Here is a 19,452-nt window from a genome sequence, read left to right as displayed (position 1 = left end):
AGAAAATGTAACTATGTTGCCATAGGACAACAATCTTGTCTCTACTTGTGTAAAATATTCAGGAAGAAAATGTAGCTTTGTTGCCATAAGACAACAATCTTGTCTACTTGGGTCAAATATTAATGAAGAAATTTTGTCCAGACCAACATAAACCAAAATTTCTCACCTAACGACACAATAAATTGGGCCACAGCCCAGCATATGTACACAATGGTATACTAAATCCTAAGCCTGACTATAAAAACTAAATACAACTCCTAAAATTTAATGTCATTTTCGAAAAAAAAATCATGATTTAACATTGTTTTGGGGGGAATTATAGTCAATTATAGCTAAAAGAATTGTAACCCATTAAATGTTATATTTTACAATTATTTTAGTATAGTACCTAGTAAATAATATATTAGTTTGTATATGTTGATAAGGGTCGGGATTAGGCCGACTAGACTTTTTTCAGGCCCAGGCTCGGCCATGGCACATAAGGCTCGGGCCTCAGGCTTTAACTTCTTCTTTTTTTTTTGACTATTTTTTTATATACAATTGAATAATTGCATTAAAATTTTTATACAAATTGAATAATATTGAACAATATATTTTTTTTTGAAAGGCTCACAAGCCACACACACGTTAAGCCATGCCCAAGGGGCATGAAGGCCACCACAGCGGATGGAAAACTACCCAAATCCCAAACCCCCTTGGTGAGAATAAAACCCTGGACCTCAAGGTCCTGGGCAGACAACCTGACCAACCAGACTATCTCCCATTCTCAATATTGAACAATATTTTATAGAGGGTGAATTGCATCATATATATCATATATACATCCTAACTAGGTTGACATCTATTAATCATTTGCATCATTCTCATCTCTTTGACTATAAATACTTAATTATTAAGTTACAATTTATTATCTATGAGTAATCATTCATTAGCATAGATAGAATGATCTTCAGACCTATTAATATACCTATTAATCAATTGATCATCGGATCGGGCTGACCCAAATGGTCGAGCTGCCCAGGCCGGTCCAAGACAAAGGTAGGGATGCCCAGGCCCGATGCAATTTTGGGCTGGGCCTCGACCGGTGGGTCAAATGGTTAGGCCTCTCTATTAACATGATGAAAGGGTATATAAAATATTGAAATTTTAAGGATGATTTATAGTTAAATACTTAAATCACATGTCCGCCGTTTATTGCAGTATTTTACGTATTGGTCGATCGACCATGTGAGAAGAGAAGGTAAGTTGTGACTCATGCAATGGCTCACCTTTATCCCTCCAATCCGACATTCCGAGTGTGGATTGAGGAAATCCCCAATTCGGTTCAAGCTATTGTTGTGAAGGATAAGACAGAATGGTTACGCAAATTGGCAAATCCTTAACAATGATTCAGTTCCTGCAAGCAATATTGTTCTCCATATTGGGTTTTTACATGTGTTCAATTGTTAGTCTTATATATTTGTTTAAGTTGTTTCCGCCTTAATGGTGGCTTAAGTGCCTTCGGCCTCGGTTCTTCTATCAGTTCTGGTAATTGAATATATTGCAGGTCTTCGACCTATTAAAAAAAAGAAAAAACTTCTTAGACACATAACTCATTTTCATATAAAATCACGATAATGAATATAATCACAAGTATCAACTTAAGTTCTAGATGTTTATAAAAAGAAAAAGTTATATTGCATGTATACAAAAAAAATTTATCTGCACACCACTTTGTCACTGTTTGATGAGTTAACTCGACACATAAAGTTCGGTTACCTAGCTTATTTTGCAGATTCCATCCACTAAGATTTCAAAGGTTGCGAACCCTACGACTCAAAACTTAAATTCAAGCCTAATTTGTCGAATCTATCACAACCCAAATTCGATTCCACCGCTGATCGGTCTTGTTTCAGGGCCAACCGTGCTGAACCAACGAAAAATGGTATCCTTTAGATTCTCCTTGAATGTGGTTTCGCCGAGAAACTCAATTCCTCTGTCTTTGGCTGAAACCCCTTCTCTCTAAAGCTCCTCCAAGTTTCATCCGCAGGTGCATTCGTTCAAACCCATGTGTGATTTGTCGCAATCTTTTGACCTTATGTTGTTTTCTGGGAAAATTTTTGTGTGTTTATCTTGTGTTTGTCAAAATGCATTATGGTGTGGGTCGGTGGAACCTGATCCTGTATTGCCTTTTTCTTTTTTAACGGTAAGGTATTTGTGAAAAAGAATTGTACTTGGATGGTGCCTGTTGTATTCCTTCGAATGGTGCCTTATAACCTGATCCTGTTGTATGTGTCTTTACTAAATATTTATCAGGAAGATGTTCTGTTATATATATATATAATTGATCTTGTTCCATGCATCGAGCTTTCAGTACACTTTTATGTGGAAAGCGAGTTCAGGAGAAAAATTCGATGTAATAGATGTGAAGAAGTGTTGAACTCTAGATGCTCCGAAGACCCTCAATGGTAGAAGAAATTAAATGCAATTATACTCTGACCTGTCAAGTCCCATAACATTGTATGACTATTGAAAGTTACAAGAGTAGAATTTGAGACAAGATAGAATATACCATCTTTTGTTAGTTGCAAATTCAAGTTTATTTTAAGACTTTCTCTTGGCATTTTTTGCTTCAAGCATCTGACCAATGTATTACAAGTTGACCCCAATGTTTCTCAGGCACTCCCAATGCCTTCCAAACTGCCCTGGAAGCATCAACAATATTGTTAGGACATGGAGGTTGGTAATCATGGTCTCGATCACATCCCATAGTCGAGTCACATTCATCAACCACTAGTGCCTTAACCCTTCTGCCATTACCATATATGTAAATGTGTTTCAAGCATCTCCCTTTATTATTGAACCATCCAGTTGATAGAGCTACCACAAGTATATCATCTGAGTGGAACTTATTGTCACATTCTGATGCACCACCACCATCCCCACCCTTCCTAAAGCTATTGAGAGTTAAGGTTGCCTTTGTACGCCATGAAACCGGCGGGGAGCATTTGTAAGTTGTGTACCACTTGCCTTTGATGCAGCAGTCGGAGTCATTTTCCCTGTTACACTGTTTTGGTGGAGGCTTTTTTCCTCTAATCTTGCCACTAGGCTTGCAAGCCTGAGCATCAAGAGAAAAAGAGCATGCTACAATGAAAAGAAAGCAAGGAAGGAGAAAAATGATTGTGAAGCTGCGAATCTTCATCCTCGACTTTAGTTACTTTGATTTTCTGTTTGTTGTTCTTTAGGTCTCTGAGGGTGGATGCTGAACTAATGAGAAAAGGGCTTATATAAACGAACCACACAAAGTAGTTACCAATCTTTTTTTATATGTTTTATTTAAGGTAATTCATCGATTATATCTCCATGAAGGTTGTAAAGAGCTGTGTATTTACCATTGATGAACTATTGAACTCCCCATTCCCAGCTGTATTTTCTATTGGAACTTACGTTTGTTTATTTTTAGGTTCTAAGAAGTGTATCAATGTTATTGTTTTTTTCCGCATGATCATGACATCTCCCGTCTTTTCTTCCTTGTCACCTGTGCTTAGCATTGGAGGGCGACTGGTTTCAGAGTCCAGCCGTTCTCGTTTGAAGCTGAAACAAGAACGATTAAAGCTTGTAGGAATCTAATTTTGCTTGATTCATTTAGTTTTATACCACCGACAGATCCTTGATTGGGAGTACTGTGTCAATAGCATTGTTTAATGTAATATATTAATTCAAAAAACCAATCGGTACCAAAGATAACCACCACAAGCAATAATCAAGCACACAACAAAAGTAAAAAGTAAATCAAGTACAGGACAAAGAAGACACCGTGATTTATGTGGTTCGATTATACCAAGCCTAGGTCCACGGAGTTGTGCGAGTACTCCATTAGATGAACAAATCTGAGCCTCTTGGACAACCTTCAAGTTTGCTCCATCACATGTATTTATTTTCTTCATTCATTTTTTTCATGGATCATACATTCATTCACTCCCATTAAATTCATATAATTTCTTATTACTTCAAGCCATGTCTTTTTAGGTCTACCTCGCCGCCTTCTACTCTCTCCTATATAAATTTTCTCAATCCTCCTCACCGCCGCTATCTCTACCTTGAATATGTTCGTACCATCTTAAACGATTTTCTCTTGACTTATCTTTAATAGGTGTGACTCCTACCTTAGATCTAATAATATTGTTTCTTATCCTATCTTTCCTAGTGTGACCATACATCCAACAAACACATTCGCATTTTTGCTATATGCATTTTTGGGGCTAATACAACTTTAATTTTGGTCACTTAAAGATTTTAGATTTTTCATTTTAGTCACTGAATGTTCAAATGTTTCAACATGGTCACCAAAAGTAGTAACACATTTCATTCTAGTCACTTTTGGTGGCCATATTGAAATAGTTAAACACTATAATAATGACCATATTGAAACATATTACAACTTTTGGTGACAATGTTGAAAAATTTGAACATTCAATGATCAAAATGAAAATACAAAATCTTTCGGTGAGCAAAAATTGTATCAACCCCATTTTTTGGAGATGTTGTCTTTTGATAGCTTAACACTCGGAACCGTACATCATTGCAGGTGGAATGGCTAACCTATAGAATATTCTCTTCAATTTTAAGGGAATTCTTTGGTCGCATAAAACCCCGAATGCACTCTTCCACTTATTCCACTCGTTTTTAATCTTATTAATTACATCATTACTTATGTCTCCATCTTCTTGAAAAATCAATCCAAGATATTCAAAAGCCTTACTTTTTGTTATTTCTCTTCCATCTAGTTTAATTGCTTATTCATTTCCTTTGCCTACTCTTACTAAACTTACATTTCATATATTATGTTTTAGTCCTACTTAGTTTAAATCATTTAGACTCTAATGCTTATCTCCATATTTTAAGTTTTGAGTTAACTATTGATATAGTCTCTTCCACTAGAATTATATCATCTGCAAACAACATGCACCAAGGTATGTCACCTTGGATATGTCGTGTGAGTTCATTCATCACTATAACGAACAACGAACAAGAATGGGATGGGAAACTCCCATGTAAGTGTGTAACTCCTCCAATAGTCCTAACACTAGTTACTACTCTTTTATACATATCCTTAATCATAGCGATATAACAAATCAAGACTCCTCTCTTCTCTAAAATCCATCGCATTACTTCCCTAGGCACCCTATCTTATGCATTCTCCAAATCTATAAATACTAAATGGAGGTCTTTTTCTTTTTGTAGATATTTTTCTACAAGTCCCCTTAGTAAAAATATCGCATCCGTTGCGGATCATCTCGGCATAAAACCAAATTGATTTTCGGATTTCATGGATGCCAATCTCAATCTCGATTCCACAATTCTCTCCCAAAGTTTTAATGTGTGGCTCATAAGTTTGATGGCCTTATAATTATTACAAAAGAGTGCCCGATACAACTTAAAAGGACCTGACTACACAATCTATCCAGATATCTACTTAACCTGTCCGGAATGATTGCTCTCGGAAGTGATTTGGGGTCAAACTGTCTCGACTGGACCACAACCCAAGGTGTCATATGATCAATGGGATGGAGTGATGGACTATATATTACCTGGTCTGATGCCTAATCTCATCTATAATATGTTTTATGTTGCTTAATTTTGATCGTTCTTGCTATTGGATCCATACCATCTTATCTCTGTACGTTGTTGTGACCTCCTTTTCATTTAATTTTTAATACATTCCACGGCTCCTAGAACTTCTGGCAATATAGTTCTCACATAAGATTAGCTAATTTAATTGTTATTGTGCTGTCGAAAGTCATATTATGAAGTTAACCTCATGAAATAGTACTATCTCCAGATAATTGAGAACATAAATTCTAACTTGTGTAAATGGACTTCTAATATTTTCTGTACACTTTTATGTGGAGAAGTGTTGAACTCTAAATGCTCTGAAGACCCTCAATGGTAAAAGAAATTAAATGCAATTATACTCTGAACTGTCAAGTCCCATAACATTGTATGAATATTGAAAGTTACAAGAGTAGAATTTGAGACAAGATAGAATATACCATCTTTTGTTGGTCGCAAATTCAAGTTTATTTTAAGACTTTCTCTTGGCATTTTTTGCTTCAAGCATCTGACCAATGTATTAGAAGTTCACCCCAATCTTTCTCAGGCACTCCCAACGCCTTCCAAACTGCCCTGGAAGCATCAACAATATTGTTAGGACATGGAGGCTGGTAATCATGGTCGCGATCGCATCCCATAGTCGAGTCACATTCATCAACTACTAGTGCCTTAACCCTCCTGCCATTACCATATATGTAAATGTATTTCAAGCATCTCCCTTTATTATTGAACCATCCAGTTGATAGAGCTACCACAAGTGTATCATCTGAGTGGAACTTATTGTCACATTCTGATGTTCCACCACCATCCCCACCCTTCCCAAAGCTATTGAGCGTTAAGGTTGCATTTGTACGGGGTGAAACCGGCGGGGAGCATTTGTAAGTAGTGTACAACTCGCCTTCGATGCAGCAGTCGGAGTCATTTTCCCGGTTACACTGTTTTGGTGGAGGATTTTTTCCTCTAATCTTGCCACTAGGCTTGCAAGTCTGAGCATCAAGAGAAAAGGAGTTTGATACAATGAAAAGAAAGCAAGGAAGGAGAAAAATGATTGCGAAGGTGTGACTCTTCATCCTCGACTTCAGTTATTTTGATTTTCTGTTTGTTGATCTTTTGGTCTGTGAGGGTGGATGTTGAACTAATGAGAAAAGGGCTTATATAGACGACCGCACAAAGTTGTTGCCAGTCTTTTTTTTACTTTTTATTTAAGATTTTACATTGATTATATCTCCATGCTGGTAGTAGAGAGCTTTGTATTTACCATTGATGAACTATTTAACTCCCCATTCCCAGCTGTATTTTCTGTTGGAACTAACGTTTGTTTAATTTTAGGTTCAAGAAGTGTATCAATGTTATTGTTTTTTTCTTCATGACCGCGGCATCTCTGTTCTTGTCACCTCGGCTTGTCATTGGAGGGCGACTTTTTCCGAATCCAACCGTTCTCGTTGGAAGCTGACCGACACCAAATAGTGTTTGTAGTTACCCTAAGTGTTGGGTATCGGCAAGCAATAAACTGGTGAGTTCAGTATCGATCCACGAGGAAGCAATGCAAATTTGATGGTGAATGATATGCAAATGACTAGCTAACACTACTAAACACAATGAATATCAAATAAAAGCAAGTAAATGAAATGGGCCGAATGACTCGGTAGCATGAGCGATTTTATAATCAAAGTAAGCACGAATTGGATTTAAAACGATTAATTGAAAACCTAGTCCTTAATCCGTCCCGATGGCTATTCGGTTCTCATACTCAATGTATCATCACAAACACACACAACCATACACAATGAATTGTATGATACTATCAATCATGCATATGCAAAGAGAATTGGGATATACTTTTATTCATAAATGGAGGTCATTGGGTCTCTTAGTCAACAATGAATGCAAATGGATAAGCATATAATATTATGGATTAATGTTCCCCCTTGGGGCTTGGCTTAGCTAACACCCTAGTTTCACACTTAAAGACAAATTAACCGTAACTCTCCCATATACATTCCTAAAGTAGCCCAAAACTCCATCATCAATACCCATAATTAATAGGTATGCAATGGATTACTCAATAATTAAAGAAATCATGCATTGGGGTTTAACACTTCTCATTCAAGCACATGAAATTAAATCCCTAGACTAGACAATCTAAGAATAAAATCAATATGTCATTCTATTGCACTCAATCACACAACTATCACGAAATTAAAAAAGAGGGATCGAAGCTACGACCCTTCGAACATACCTTGAGTAATCGAAACCTTACACCCACCGTTCGAGACTAGAAACTAGAAAGGGAACTTAGCCACTCATTATAATGAGAATAAACATCAATTTTATAGATGAAAACCAATGCTTACAATCAAGATCACAAGAACAAAGTAAAACCCTAGAGAGAGAAAAACTATGGAGGCTAGATGTTTAAGAGTGAATGAATGAGGTAAAGACCCAAATCTTAGGGTTTTCCCCTCATTTTGTAATGGAAAATATCTAACTACCCTTATACAATCATCCCCCATTGATTACATATAAGATTTACCCCAAATGCCCCTGAAATTTCAATGTAGAAAGTTGCAGAATCACAACAGGTGTCCGAACGCTTAGTAGACATGTCTGGACACTTCAGCTTTATCAAAGCCTTTGGCAAGCTTCTTTTTCAATTTGTGAGTAAAGTGTCTGGACGGCTTCATTGGGTGTCCAGACACTTATTGTTCGAATAGCATAAATGGTGTCCGAACACTTCATGCGCGTTCAATTTGATGAGGGCTCTATCTAAGTTTGGGGTAAAGTGTTCGGACGGTTGAACAGGTGTCTGGTCAGTTGATGAATTTCTAGCTCCTTTCTTTAGCTCCAAACATCTCCAATTCAACCATTTTAACCTGGTTTCCTGCAAAACCAATGAGAGGCAACCATAAGAGTAAAATTAACTAAATTAAACATAAATACACTACTTAAGTGCTAGAACATCCTAATTAAAGGACGTTAGGACCTCAAAATAGAGGTCCGGTCAGAAGCTCAAACAAGAAAGATCAAAGCTCGTAGGAATCTACTTTAGCTTGAATTCCTTTTTATGAGACTGAAAGATACTTGTGGGGACAGTTGCATTGCTTAATGTAGTATATTAATTTAGAAAATTTTGTCTTAATCGACATGTTAAATGGCGATACCTGCAAATGGTTTTGGGGTTTAATGTATGAAAATGAGACGATACAATTATTAATTGAGCCTCGTGTATTTTCTACAATATATATGCTAGAAAGCATAGATTCTTTTGCCGAATAATGCAAGCCAATGGATGGTAGAAGGGCCCGAAAAATAAGGTTTTTGTCTCTTATGCATGTAGACATACCAGTTTTAGGAATCTAGAATCAAAGAAAATGAGGGCCTTGATGAACTATTTAACTCCCCATTCCCAGCTGTATGTTCTGTTGGAACTAACGTTTGTTTAATTTTTAGGTTCAAGAAGTGTATCAATGTCATTGTTTTTTTCTTCATGGCCGCGGCATCTCTGTTCTTGTCACCTCGGCTTGTCATTGGAGGGTGACTTGTTCCGAATCCAGCCGTTCTCGTTTGAAGCTAACCGACACCAAATAGTGTGTGTACTTACCCCAAGTGTAAGGTATCGGCAAGTAATAAATCGATGAGTCCGGTATTGATACACGAGGAAGCAATGCAAATTTGATGGTGAATGATAGGCAAATGACTAGCTAAAACTACTAAACACAACGAATATCAAATAAAAGCAAGTAAATGAAATGGGCCGAATGACTCGGTAGCATGAGCGATTTTGTAATCAAAGTAAGCATGAATTGGATATAAAACGATTAATTAAAAACCTAGTCCCTAATCCGTCCCGGTGGCTACTCGGTTTTCATACTCAAGGTATCATCGCAAACACACACAACCATACACAATGCATTGTATGATACTATCAATCATGCATATGCAAAGAGAATTGAGATATAAGATTATAATAATGACCATATTGAAACAGTTAAACACTATAATAATGACCATATTCAATTGACGCCCCGTGTGCAAGTAAGATTGGGCTCAGACCTAGAATAGGACTCTTAACCAGGGAATAGGTTTGTGCCATCGGTCCTTGTCCATAGAACTCAGGAAACCCCAAGGAATTATGTCCCGCCAGTTCGAACTCCCGACTTGAGGGATCTTTCACCTTCAAGCCCGAAGATATAACCACTAGGCTAATATTGTGAATCACTATAGCTTTTTTTTTTGGTAACGTGGAACCTACTATGTAAACCCTGGGTAACATGGAAGACCCCATAACCCCAATGAATCAGTTGATACATGGACGGAGGCCCAATGTGAGAGTAAGAGTCCATCTTACAAATTACGATAATAAAAAGTTAGCGTGGTCAAATTTATCATCTCAACCAACGGTTCGTTCAGAATCACTATAGCCTTTCAATGCTTCAATTACGCATGCACATATACACACAAATCTCTAGTAGATAGAGCAGAGGAACATTGACAAACAGGTCATGCGTTTGGCTAACGCAAATATAGAAGCTGGCAAAGCACAATGCATTTATCCTAAAACAAATTAAGATTGCCTACATGAATCAATAAAAAGAAGTTAAAAAATTTACCCAAAAACAGATCAACTATAAGTCTCTGTGTCCCAATGTTTTTCAGCTCTACTTCTGAATGAGATCAACCATGCCAACTGCTGAGAACTTCTTCAAACTGCTATGAACTTCTTCAAACTGCTGAGAACTGCTTCAACTTCCACAGCCGCTAGTAACTACTCAAGATAAGTATAAACGGAGTTCATTATCAGAGGGAGAGGGGAGTTCTTTTCTTTTTTGGAGAAGACTTTTAAATCTCATTTACCTTGTAATTTCTGAGAATATATGAACACTTTATATTTCTGCACCATGGACCAAGGCTCAATGCCGAACCACGTAAAATGTCTCTGTCTTGTCTTTTCTTACATTTTTCCCAATCATTCTCACACAAATCGATTGTCGATAAACTGCATCAATAGTATATATAGCATATATAGAGAAAGAACATTTGTATGTCTTTTGAGTTGCCTCACTTTTGTTTCTCTTAATTAGCTTTGTTGCCATAGGACAACAATCTTGTCTACTTGTGTCAAGTATTAGTGACTAAAATGTAACTATGTTGCCATAGGACAACAATCTTGTCTCTACTTGTGTCAAATATTAAGGAAGAAAATGTAGCTTTGTTGCCATAAGACAACAATCTTGTCTACTTGGGTCAAATATTAATGAAGAAATTTTGTCCAGGCCAACGTAAATAAAAATTTCTCACATGACGACACGATAAGTTTGGTCACAACCCAGCGTATGTATACAAGGGTACGTACCCTAAATCCTAAATGTAACTATTAAACACTAAATACAACTCCTAAAATTTAATGTCATTTTCGAAAAAAAAAATCATGATTTAACATTGTTTTGGAGGAAATTGTAGTCAATTATAGCTAAAAGAATTGTAACCCCTAACTCGTCATTAAGAAAATTCTAAACTTGCCTAGTTGCAATCTATAAAATTCGATGAGTACGCTATCCTATCTAGTTCGTGTGTACAATAGACTTCATTAATTCCCTTAAATGTCTTATTTTACAATTATTTTAGTATAGTACCTAATAAATAATATATTAGTTTGCATATGTTGGCAAGGGTCGGGATGCAGGTCCGGCCAGACTTTTTTCAGGCTGAGGCCCAGCCAGGGCCCATAAGGCTCGGGCCTCGGGGGCTTTAACTTCTTTTTTTTCTTTTTTCTTTTTGACTATTTTTTATTTTTTATATACAATTGAATAATTGCACTAAAATTTTTATACAAATTGAATAATATTGAACAATATTTTATATAGGGTAAAATTGTATCATATACATCCCAACTAAATTGGTATCTATTAATCATTTGCATCACTCTCATCTTTTTGACTATAAATACATAATTATTAAGTTACAATTATTATCTATGAGTAATCATTCATTAGCATTGGTAGAATTATCTTCAGACCTATTAATATACCTATTAATCAATTGGTCATCGGATCAGGTCGGCCCAAAGTTGACCCAAGTGGTCGGACTGCCCAGAAATAGAGCCCAGGCCGGTCCGAGACAAGGGTTGGGATTCCCAAGCCTGATGCAATTTCTGGACGGGCCTCGACCCGTGGGTCAAATGGTTAGGTTTTTCTATCAACATGATGAAAGGTATATAAACTATTGAAATATCAAAGATGATTTATAGTTAAATACTTAAATCACATGTCCGCCGTTTATTGTAGTATTTTACGTATTGGTCGATCGACCATGTGAGAAGAGAAGGTAAGTTGTGGCTCATGCAATGGCTCACCTTTATCCCTCCAATCCGACATTCCGAGTGTGGGTTGAGGAAATCCCCAATTCTGTTCAAGCTATAGTTGTGAAGGATAAGACAGAATGGTTACGCACATTGGCAAATCCTTACAATGATTCAGTTCCTGCGAGCAATATTGTTCTCTATATTGGGCTTCTACATGTGTTCAATTGTTACTCTTATATATTTGTTTAAGTTGTTTCCGCCTTAATGGTGACTCGAGTGCCTTTGGCCTCAGGTCTTATACCAGTTCTGATAATTGAATATATTGCAGGTCTTCGACCTATTCAAAAAAAAAAAGCTTAGACACAACTCATTTTCATTTAAAATCATGAAAATGAATATGATCAGAAATATAAACTTAAATTCTGAATACCTCATCTGCTGAATCTATCACAGCCCAAATTTGATTCCACCGCTGATCGGTCTCGTTTCGGGGCCAACCGCACTGAACCAACGAAAAATGGTATCCTTTAGATTCTCTTTGAATGTGGTTTGGCTGAGAAACTCAATTCCTCTATCTTTGGCTAAAACCCCTTCTCTCTAAAGCTCCTTCAAGTTTCATCCGCAGGTGCGTTCGTTCAAACCCATGTGTGATCTATCGCAATCTTTTGACCTTATGTTGTTTTCTGGGAAAAATTTTGTGTGTTTATCTTGTGTTTGTCAAAATGCATTATGGTGTGGGTGGGTGGAACCTGATCCTGTATTGCCTTTTTCTTTTTTAACGGTAAGGTATTTGTGAAAAAGTATTGTACTTGGATGGTGCTTGTTGTATTCCTTCGATGGTGCCTTGTAACCTGATCCTGTTGTATGTGTCTTTACTAAATATTTTACCTGATAAGGAAGATGTTCTGTTATATATATATATATATATATATTGATCTTGTTCCATGCATCGAGCTTTCAGTACACTTTTATGTGGAAAGCGAGTTCAGGAGAAAAATTCGATGTAATAGATGTGAAGAAATGTTGAACTCTAAATGCTCCGAAGACCCTCAATGGTAGAAGAAATTAAATGCAATTATACTCTGACCTGTCAAGTCCCATAACATTGTATGAATATTGAAAGTTACAAGAGTAAAATTTGAGACAAGATAGAATATACCATCTTTTGTTGGTCGTAAATTCAAGTTATTTTAAGAGTTTCTCTTGGCATTTTTTGCTTCAAGCATCTAACCAATGTATTACAAGTTGACCCCAACGTTTCTCGGGCACTCCTAATGCCTTCCAAACCGCCCTGGAAGCATCAACAATATTGTTAGGACATGGAGGTTGGTAATCATGGTCGCGATCGCATCCCATAGTCGAGTCACATTCATCAACTACTAGTGCCTTAACCCTCCTGCCATTACCATATATGTAAATGTGTTTCAAGCATCTCCCTTTATTATTGAACCATCCAGTTGATAGAGCTACCACAAGTGTATCATCTGAGTGGAACTTATTGTCACATTTTGATGCACCACCACCATCGCCACCCTTCTGAAAGCTATTGAGAGTTAAGGTTGCCTTTGTACGGCGTGAAACCGGTGGGGAGCATTTGTAAGTAGTGTACAACTTGCCTTTGATGCAGCAGTCGGAGTCATTTTCCCGGTTACACTGTTTTGGTGGATGCTTTTTTCCTCCAATCTTGCCGCTAGGCTTGCAAGTCTGAGCATGAAGAGAAAAAGAACATGCTACAATGAAAAGAAAGCAAGGAAGGATAAAAATGATTGTGAAGCTGTGAATCTTCTGTTGGACAGGAATTTTATTCTAGGGTATAAAGAACACTGTCTATTCCATCTGCAACAGATCCAAGTTGTACTGTGATCTCAGTGATTGCTTCGTGCAATTTATCTGGGTCATGAGTACTTGCTTGTCTGCCCCATGACATATATCGAACACCTTGTATGGCATACCTTGAAACCATAAGTTGCCTTTTGTAGTCTTGAACTTTGTCGGTTGCTTTTTTAAGTCTCCTTTTGGTTTCCATCAAAGCTTCTTGTAGAGATTCGATGGTTTTCTGGGGATCGTCCTCGTATACGTCTTCCCTTATAGGGGAGAGGTTGAATCTGCGATCATCTCCACCTTCTTCTTCTTTAGAAGTAGAACCTTCATCAGTTCTAGACCTTTTTGCAGGTGGAGAGTTAGGAGTATCCATCCTTGAAGATTTCTTGAGGAAGATATTGGTTTATGCTGATTCTTACTTTTGAATATTTATACGAATGGAATATGAAGGAAGTGTTGGACCAAGACTTAGTGTCTAGGTCAACATTGTGTTTTTGATGATTGTGTATGATTGTATACTAAAATGTGTGTGAGCATGCTTGACTTGAACATATCCTAAAATGCTAGAAAACATGCTTAAATGGTTATTTGGTTAATTGTTTAATATCTTAATTGTGCATATACAAATGAAGGCTTATGTATATCTCTATGTGAATTTGGTATCTATATATTTTTGAGATAGTGCTGGAAATTAAGTTTTGGAAACAAACATACATGGACTAAGTTAGGGCATTAATCTTCTAATGATCATAATTTATCTTACTTAGGTCCAAATGACTTGAAACTTGAACCACATGCACATGAAGGTCTAATATATGTTCTAGGACTATAATCATGATAAATTAAGTGCATCACATATATATTTGGTCATATGCTTAAATTCCGCCAAAACTAGGTTTTACCTAATTTTGTGCATATGTGTTCTTTGTGAACATGGTGAACCAAATGAGCTCCGATTTAAATGAAATTTCGTGTGCATCTTATTTTTATCACTATGAACATATTTGACCTACTAAAGTTTAAGAGAAAAGGTCATTTACACTGAGTTTGCAAAATGACATTGAATTTACACTTAGAATTCATCGGTTTCACTATTAGTGACTTATTTGCTTGGTTGAGTGACCAAACGATTTCCGATTGTTATGAAATTTTATATGGACATTCTAATATATATAAAATGATTTATCATGCAGTAATATGAATTTTCTGGGTTGTTTTTCTAATGTAATTAACCTATGCGCTCTATATGAAGCTCTTTGAGCTTACATGCAATTGGGGAGTTCTACCTCCTATTTCTTTGTAGGTTAATCATCATGAGGATGTTATATCACTCAGAATTCAGTATGCTCAAGTGAATTGAAGTCCGGTTTTTGAGTATGAGCTTGGATCTCTAGAAAACCAAGAAAAACCTATGTTCATCAACCTTCCACTAAGACATTTTGATTGATGATTGGAACTAGCCTTAGGGCTGTATAATATGGATATATTGGTGCTGCCAAATTCAGAGTTTGAAGTCAAGATTGGAGGGACATGTTTGGTCACGTGAAGGATCTCTTGTCTTCATCAAACAAGATCTTGCACATGCTTCCTTTATTGAGGTCAATGATCAGATTTTTGTGAGAAGACAATTGATGAAGCTAAAGGACAAATGCAATGGTTGAAATTTGTAAGAGATGAGAAAGTATATTTTGCAACTAGACAAGACTTAGATTATGAAGATATTCTTGAAGACTACAAGCTCCAACGGTACACTAATCTATGGCCGAGATTGAATTGTTTTGAATTATGAATGGATCATATTACAACAAGACTTGAAGGGTTAAGATGATCATTTAAAGGTGAATCCAATGGTTGTGCATAAGACAACATTCTTGCTTGCAATTTTTGACTTAAAAGAAGATCTTACTTGATTTTTGGAGTCAAAGATGGCTGCAAGTTGCTACACATTTAAAAAGAAATTGTTGGAGATACCAATGCCAAGATTTGGTGCAAGTTTGATCAAATGGTCAAAGATGACAAAATTGTTGGAGATACCAAGGTCAAGATTTGGTGCAAGTTTGATCAAATTGTCAAAGATGGCTGCAAGTGCACATGACAACTCAAATCTTGGAAAGCTAGACTTGGAAAATGATGCAAGTGCAATGGCTACATATTGCAAGGTTGAGATTTAATGATCTATTCATTCAATGGCCAAGATTTGCACATGTAATTGAAGGTCGAGATTTGAAGATGGAAAAAGATCCAATGGTGGAAATCACAAGAGCTTGGTAAATTATAAAGAGGGGTTCTTCCTCATTCCAACTTGGAGAAGCCAAAATTACATTGAAGAAATTCTTGCTCTCAAAGCTTTCAAGCTAGTTTGTGCCATTGAATCCAAGCTTCTACCCAAGCCACTCTAAAGGCTTCCTCACTATTTTGCTTTTGCAAAGAGGGAGTGCTTCTCATTTGGCTTCTTATTTTCAGATTCGAAAATCCTCATTATTCTTCATTTTCTATCCAACCCGTGAGGTGATATTGTGATTCTTGAGTGTTCCTCAACCCCATTTGCTTAGTGCAAACCTTGAGTGAACCATTTATACCGAACACTTGTAAAAGTCCCTTCATTGGGCAAAAACCTTGTTGAGGTTGAGTTTAAGGGAGTGCTTGAAACCCTTGGTTGTAAAGTTTGAAGATTATCTTGAAATCTTCAGTTTTAAGGGTGACCTAAAAACCCTTGTGAGTTTTGTGGAGCTCTTGAGAAAACCACATCCTTAGTGGAGGTTGAAAAATCCTAGGTTGGTGAACCTAGGTAGTAGATGTAGGAGAAGAGTCTCCGAACTACTATAAATTGCTGTGTGGACTTTCTTGATTGCATTGCTTGCTTGTTGATTGATTAAGTGTTTTGATTGCAGAATTTTCTGAACCACTAATCTGTTCGTGCACTGTTCACATAGCTAAACTTTGAATTTTAATCTGAATTTTTGATATAGTATTCATTAGGGTGTTGTGATACTGCATACCAAATTTCATTGAATTCTGACTTGATTTGCTAGGTGAAATTTGAGTTGTAAAATCTGTGCGCAGTGTGTTGTTTAAAAAAATCTGTTTTTGTAATTCCTTGATTATTTGATAATTGATCATTCACCATATTGTATCACATCTTGCATTGAAATGAATATTGATTAAGATAATTATTAGAGTCCAAATTTGTGTGCTAATTGTTAATTGACATTGATTTCCTTTTAAATTATAAAAAGAGATTCCTATCGGAATTTGGGGACACAATTCACCCCCCCCTCTTGTGTTAAGTACGATCCATCATCTTCATCCTCGACTTCAGTTACTTTGATTTTCTGTTTGTTGTTCTTTAGGTCTGTGAGGGTGGATGCTGAACTAATGAGAAAAGGGCTTATATAGACGAACCACACAAAGTAGTTGCCAGTCTTTTTTTTATATGTTTTATTTAAGGTAATTCATCGATTATATCTCCATGAAGGTTGTAAAGAGCTGTGTATTTACCATTGATGAACTATTGAACTCCCCATTCCCAGCTGTATTTTCTGTTGGAACTTACGTTTGTTTATTTTTAGGTTCTAAGAAGCGTATCAATGTTATTGTTTTTTTCCGCATGATCGTGACATCTCCCGTCTTTTCTTCCTTGTCACCTATGCTTAGCATTGGAGGGCGACTGGTTTCAGAGTCCAGCCGTTCTCGTTTGAAGCTCAAACAAGAACGATTAAAGCTTGTAGGAATCTAATTTAGCTTGATTCATTTAGTTTTATACCACCGAAAGATTCTTGATTGGGAGTACTGTGACAATAGCATTGTTTAATGTAATATATTAGTTCAGAAAACCATTGGGTACCAAAGATAACCACCACAAGCAATAATCAAGCACACAACAAAAGTAAATCAAGTAGAGGACAAAGAAGACATCGTGATTTATGTGGTTCGATTATACCAAGCCTAGGTCCACGGGGTTGTGCGAGTACTCCATTAAATGAACAAATCTGAGCCTCTTGGACAACCTTCAAGTTTGCTCCACCCAAGCTAACACCCTTGAGAAACCCACAAGAAATCACAGCCTTCTATACTCAATTGATCTCACCAAGCTCACCACTCACTGTTTTTCGTCTTTCTCAAAAACCCTAGAAGAAAGCAACAAAAAAAACAAAGAGAATAGAATTTCACAAATGAGTGCCCATCATCATCATCATCTGAGCCTTTATCCCAAAATTTTGGGGTATGCTACATGAGTCTATGAGAGCATCACCGGGAATCCATCACATGTATTTATTTTCTTCATTCATTTTTATCATGGATCATACATTCATTCACTCCCATTAAATTCATATAATTTCTTATTACTTCAAACCATGTCTTTTTAGGTCTACCTCGCCGCCTTCTACTCTCTCCTATATAAATTTTCTCAATCCTCCTCACCGCCGCTATCTCTACCTTGAATATGTCCATACCATCTTAAACAATTTTCTCTTAACTTATCTTTAATAGGTGTTACTCCTACCTTAGATCTAATAATATTGTTTCTTATCCTATCTTTTCTAGTGTGACCATACATCCAACAAAACATTCGCATTTCTGCTACATGCATTTTTGGGGCTAATACAACTTTAATTTTGGTCACTGAAAGATTTTAGATTTTTCATTTTAGTCACTGAATGTTCAAATGTTTCAACATGGTCACCAAAAGTAGTAATACGTTTCATTCTAGTCACTTTTGGTGGCCATATTGAAATAGTTAAACACTATAATAATGACCATATTGAAATATATTACAACTTTTGGTGGCCATGTTGAAAAATTCGAACATCCAGTGATCAAAATGAAAATACAAAATCTTTCAGTGAGCAAAAATTGTATCATCCCTATTTTTTGGAGATGTTGTCTTTTGATAGCTTAACACTCGGAACCGTACATCATTGCAGGTGGAATAGCTGACCTATAGAATATTCCCTTCAATTTTAAGGGAATTCTTCGGTCGCATAAAAGCCCGAATGCACTCTTCCACTTATTCCACTCGTTTTTAATCCTATTAATTACATCATTACTTATGTCTCCATCTTCTTGAAAAATCAATCCAAGATATTCAAAAGCCTTACTTTTTGTTATTTCTCTTCCATCTAGTTTAATTGCTTATTCATTCCCTTTGCCTACTCTTACTAAACTTACATTTCATATATTATGTTTTAGTCCTACTTAGTTTAAATCATTTAGACTCTAATGCTTACCTCCATATTTTAAGTTTTGAGTTAACTATTGATATAGTCTCATCCACTAGAATTATATCATCTGCAAACAACATGCTCTAAGGTATCTCACATTGGATATGTCGTGTGAGTTCATTCATCACTATAATGAACAACGAACAGGAATGGGCTCAGTGCCGACCCCTAATGTAAACCCATAGTGATGGGAAACTAAACTCCCATGTAAGTGTGTAACCCCTCCAATAGTCCTAACACTAGTTACTACTCTTTTATACATATCCTTAATCATAGCGATATAACTAATCAAGACTCCTCTCTTCTCTAAAATCCATCGCATTACTTCCCTAGGCACCCTATCTTATGCATTCTCCAAATCTATAAATACTAAATGGAGGTCTTTTTCTTTTTGTCCATATTTTTCTACAAGTCCCCTTATATCGCATCCGTTGCCGATCATCTCGGCATAAAACCAAATTGATTTTCGGATTTCATGGATGCCAATCTCAATGTCGATTCCACAATTCTCTCCCA

The 19,452-nt window shown here is 36.5% G+C and overlaps 2 protein-coding genes across 2 annotated transcripts; both read right to left on the bottom strand.

The window, feature by feature from the left end:
* Positions 1–2,611: 2,611 nt before the first annotated feature.
* Positions 2,612–3,181, bottom strand: LOC119982171 (kiwellin-1-like). The gene has a single exon (XM_038825403.1). The coding sequence runs from the start codon at positions 3,179–3,181 to the stop codon at positions 2,612–2,614; it is 570 nt and encodes a 189-aa protein (XP_038681331.1).
* Positions 3,182–6,092: 2,911 nt separating this feature from the next.
* On the bottom strand, positions 6,093–18,948 carry LOC119981831. Its single transcript, XM_038824974.1, has 3 exons — positions 18,943–18,948; positions 13,118–13,678; positions 6,093–6,578 (listed from the first exon to the last, which is right to left on the bottom strand). The coding sequence occupies exons 1-3, from the start codon at positions 18,946–18,948 to the stop codon at positions 6,093–6,095; spliced, it is 1,053 nt and encodes a 350-aa protein (XP_038680902.1).
* Positions 18,949–19,452: the final 504 nt, after the last annotated feature.

The sequence above is a fragment of the Tripterygium wilfordii genome, chromosome 17, assembly GCF_013401445.1.
Source record: "Tripterygium wilfordii isolate XIE 37 chromosome 17, ASM1340144v1, whole genome shotgun sequence".
NCBI lineage: Eukaryota > Viridiplantae > Streptophyta > Magnoliopsida > Celastrales > Celastraceae > Tripterygium > Tripterygium wilfordii.
The sequence above is the reverse complement of the archived record's forward strand: the minus strand, read 5'-3'. Positions and strand labels throughout refer to the sequence as shown.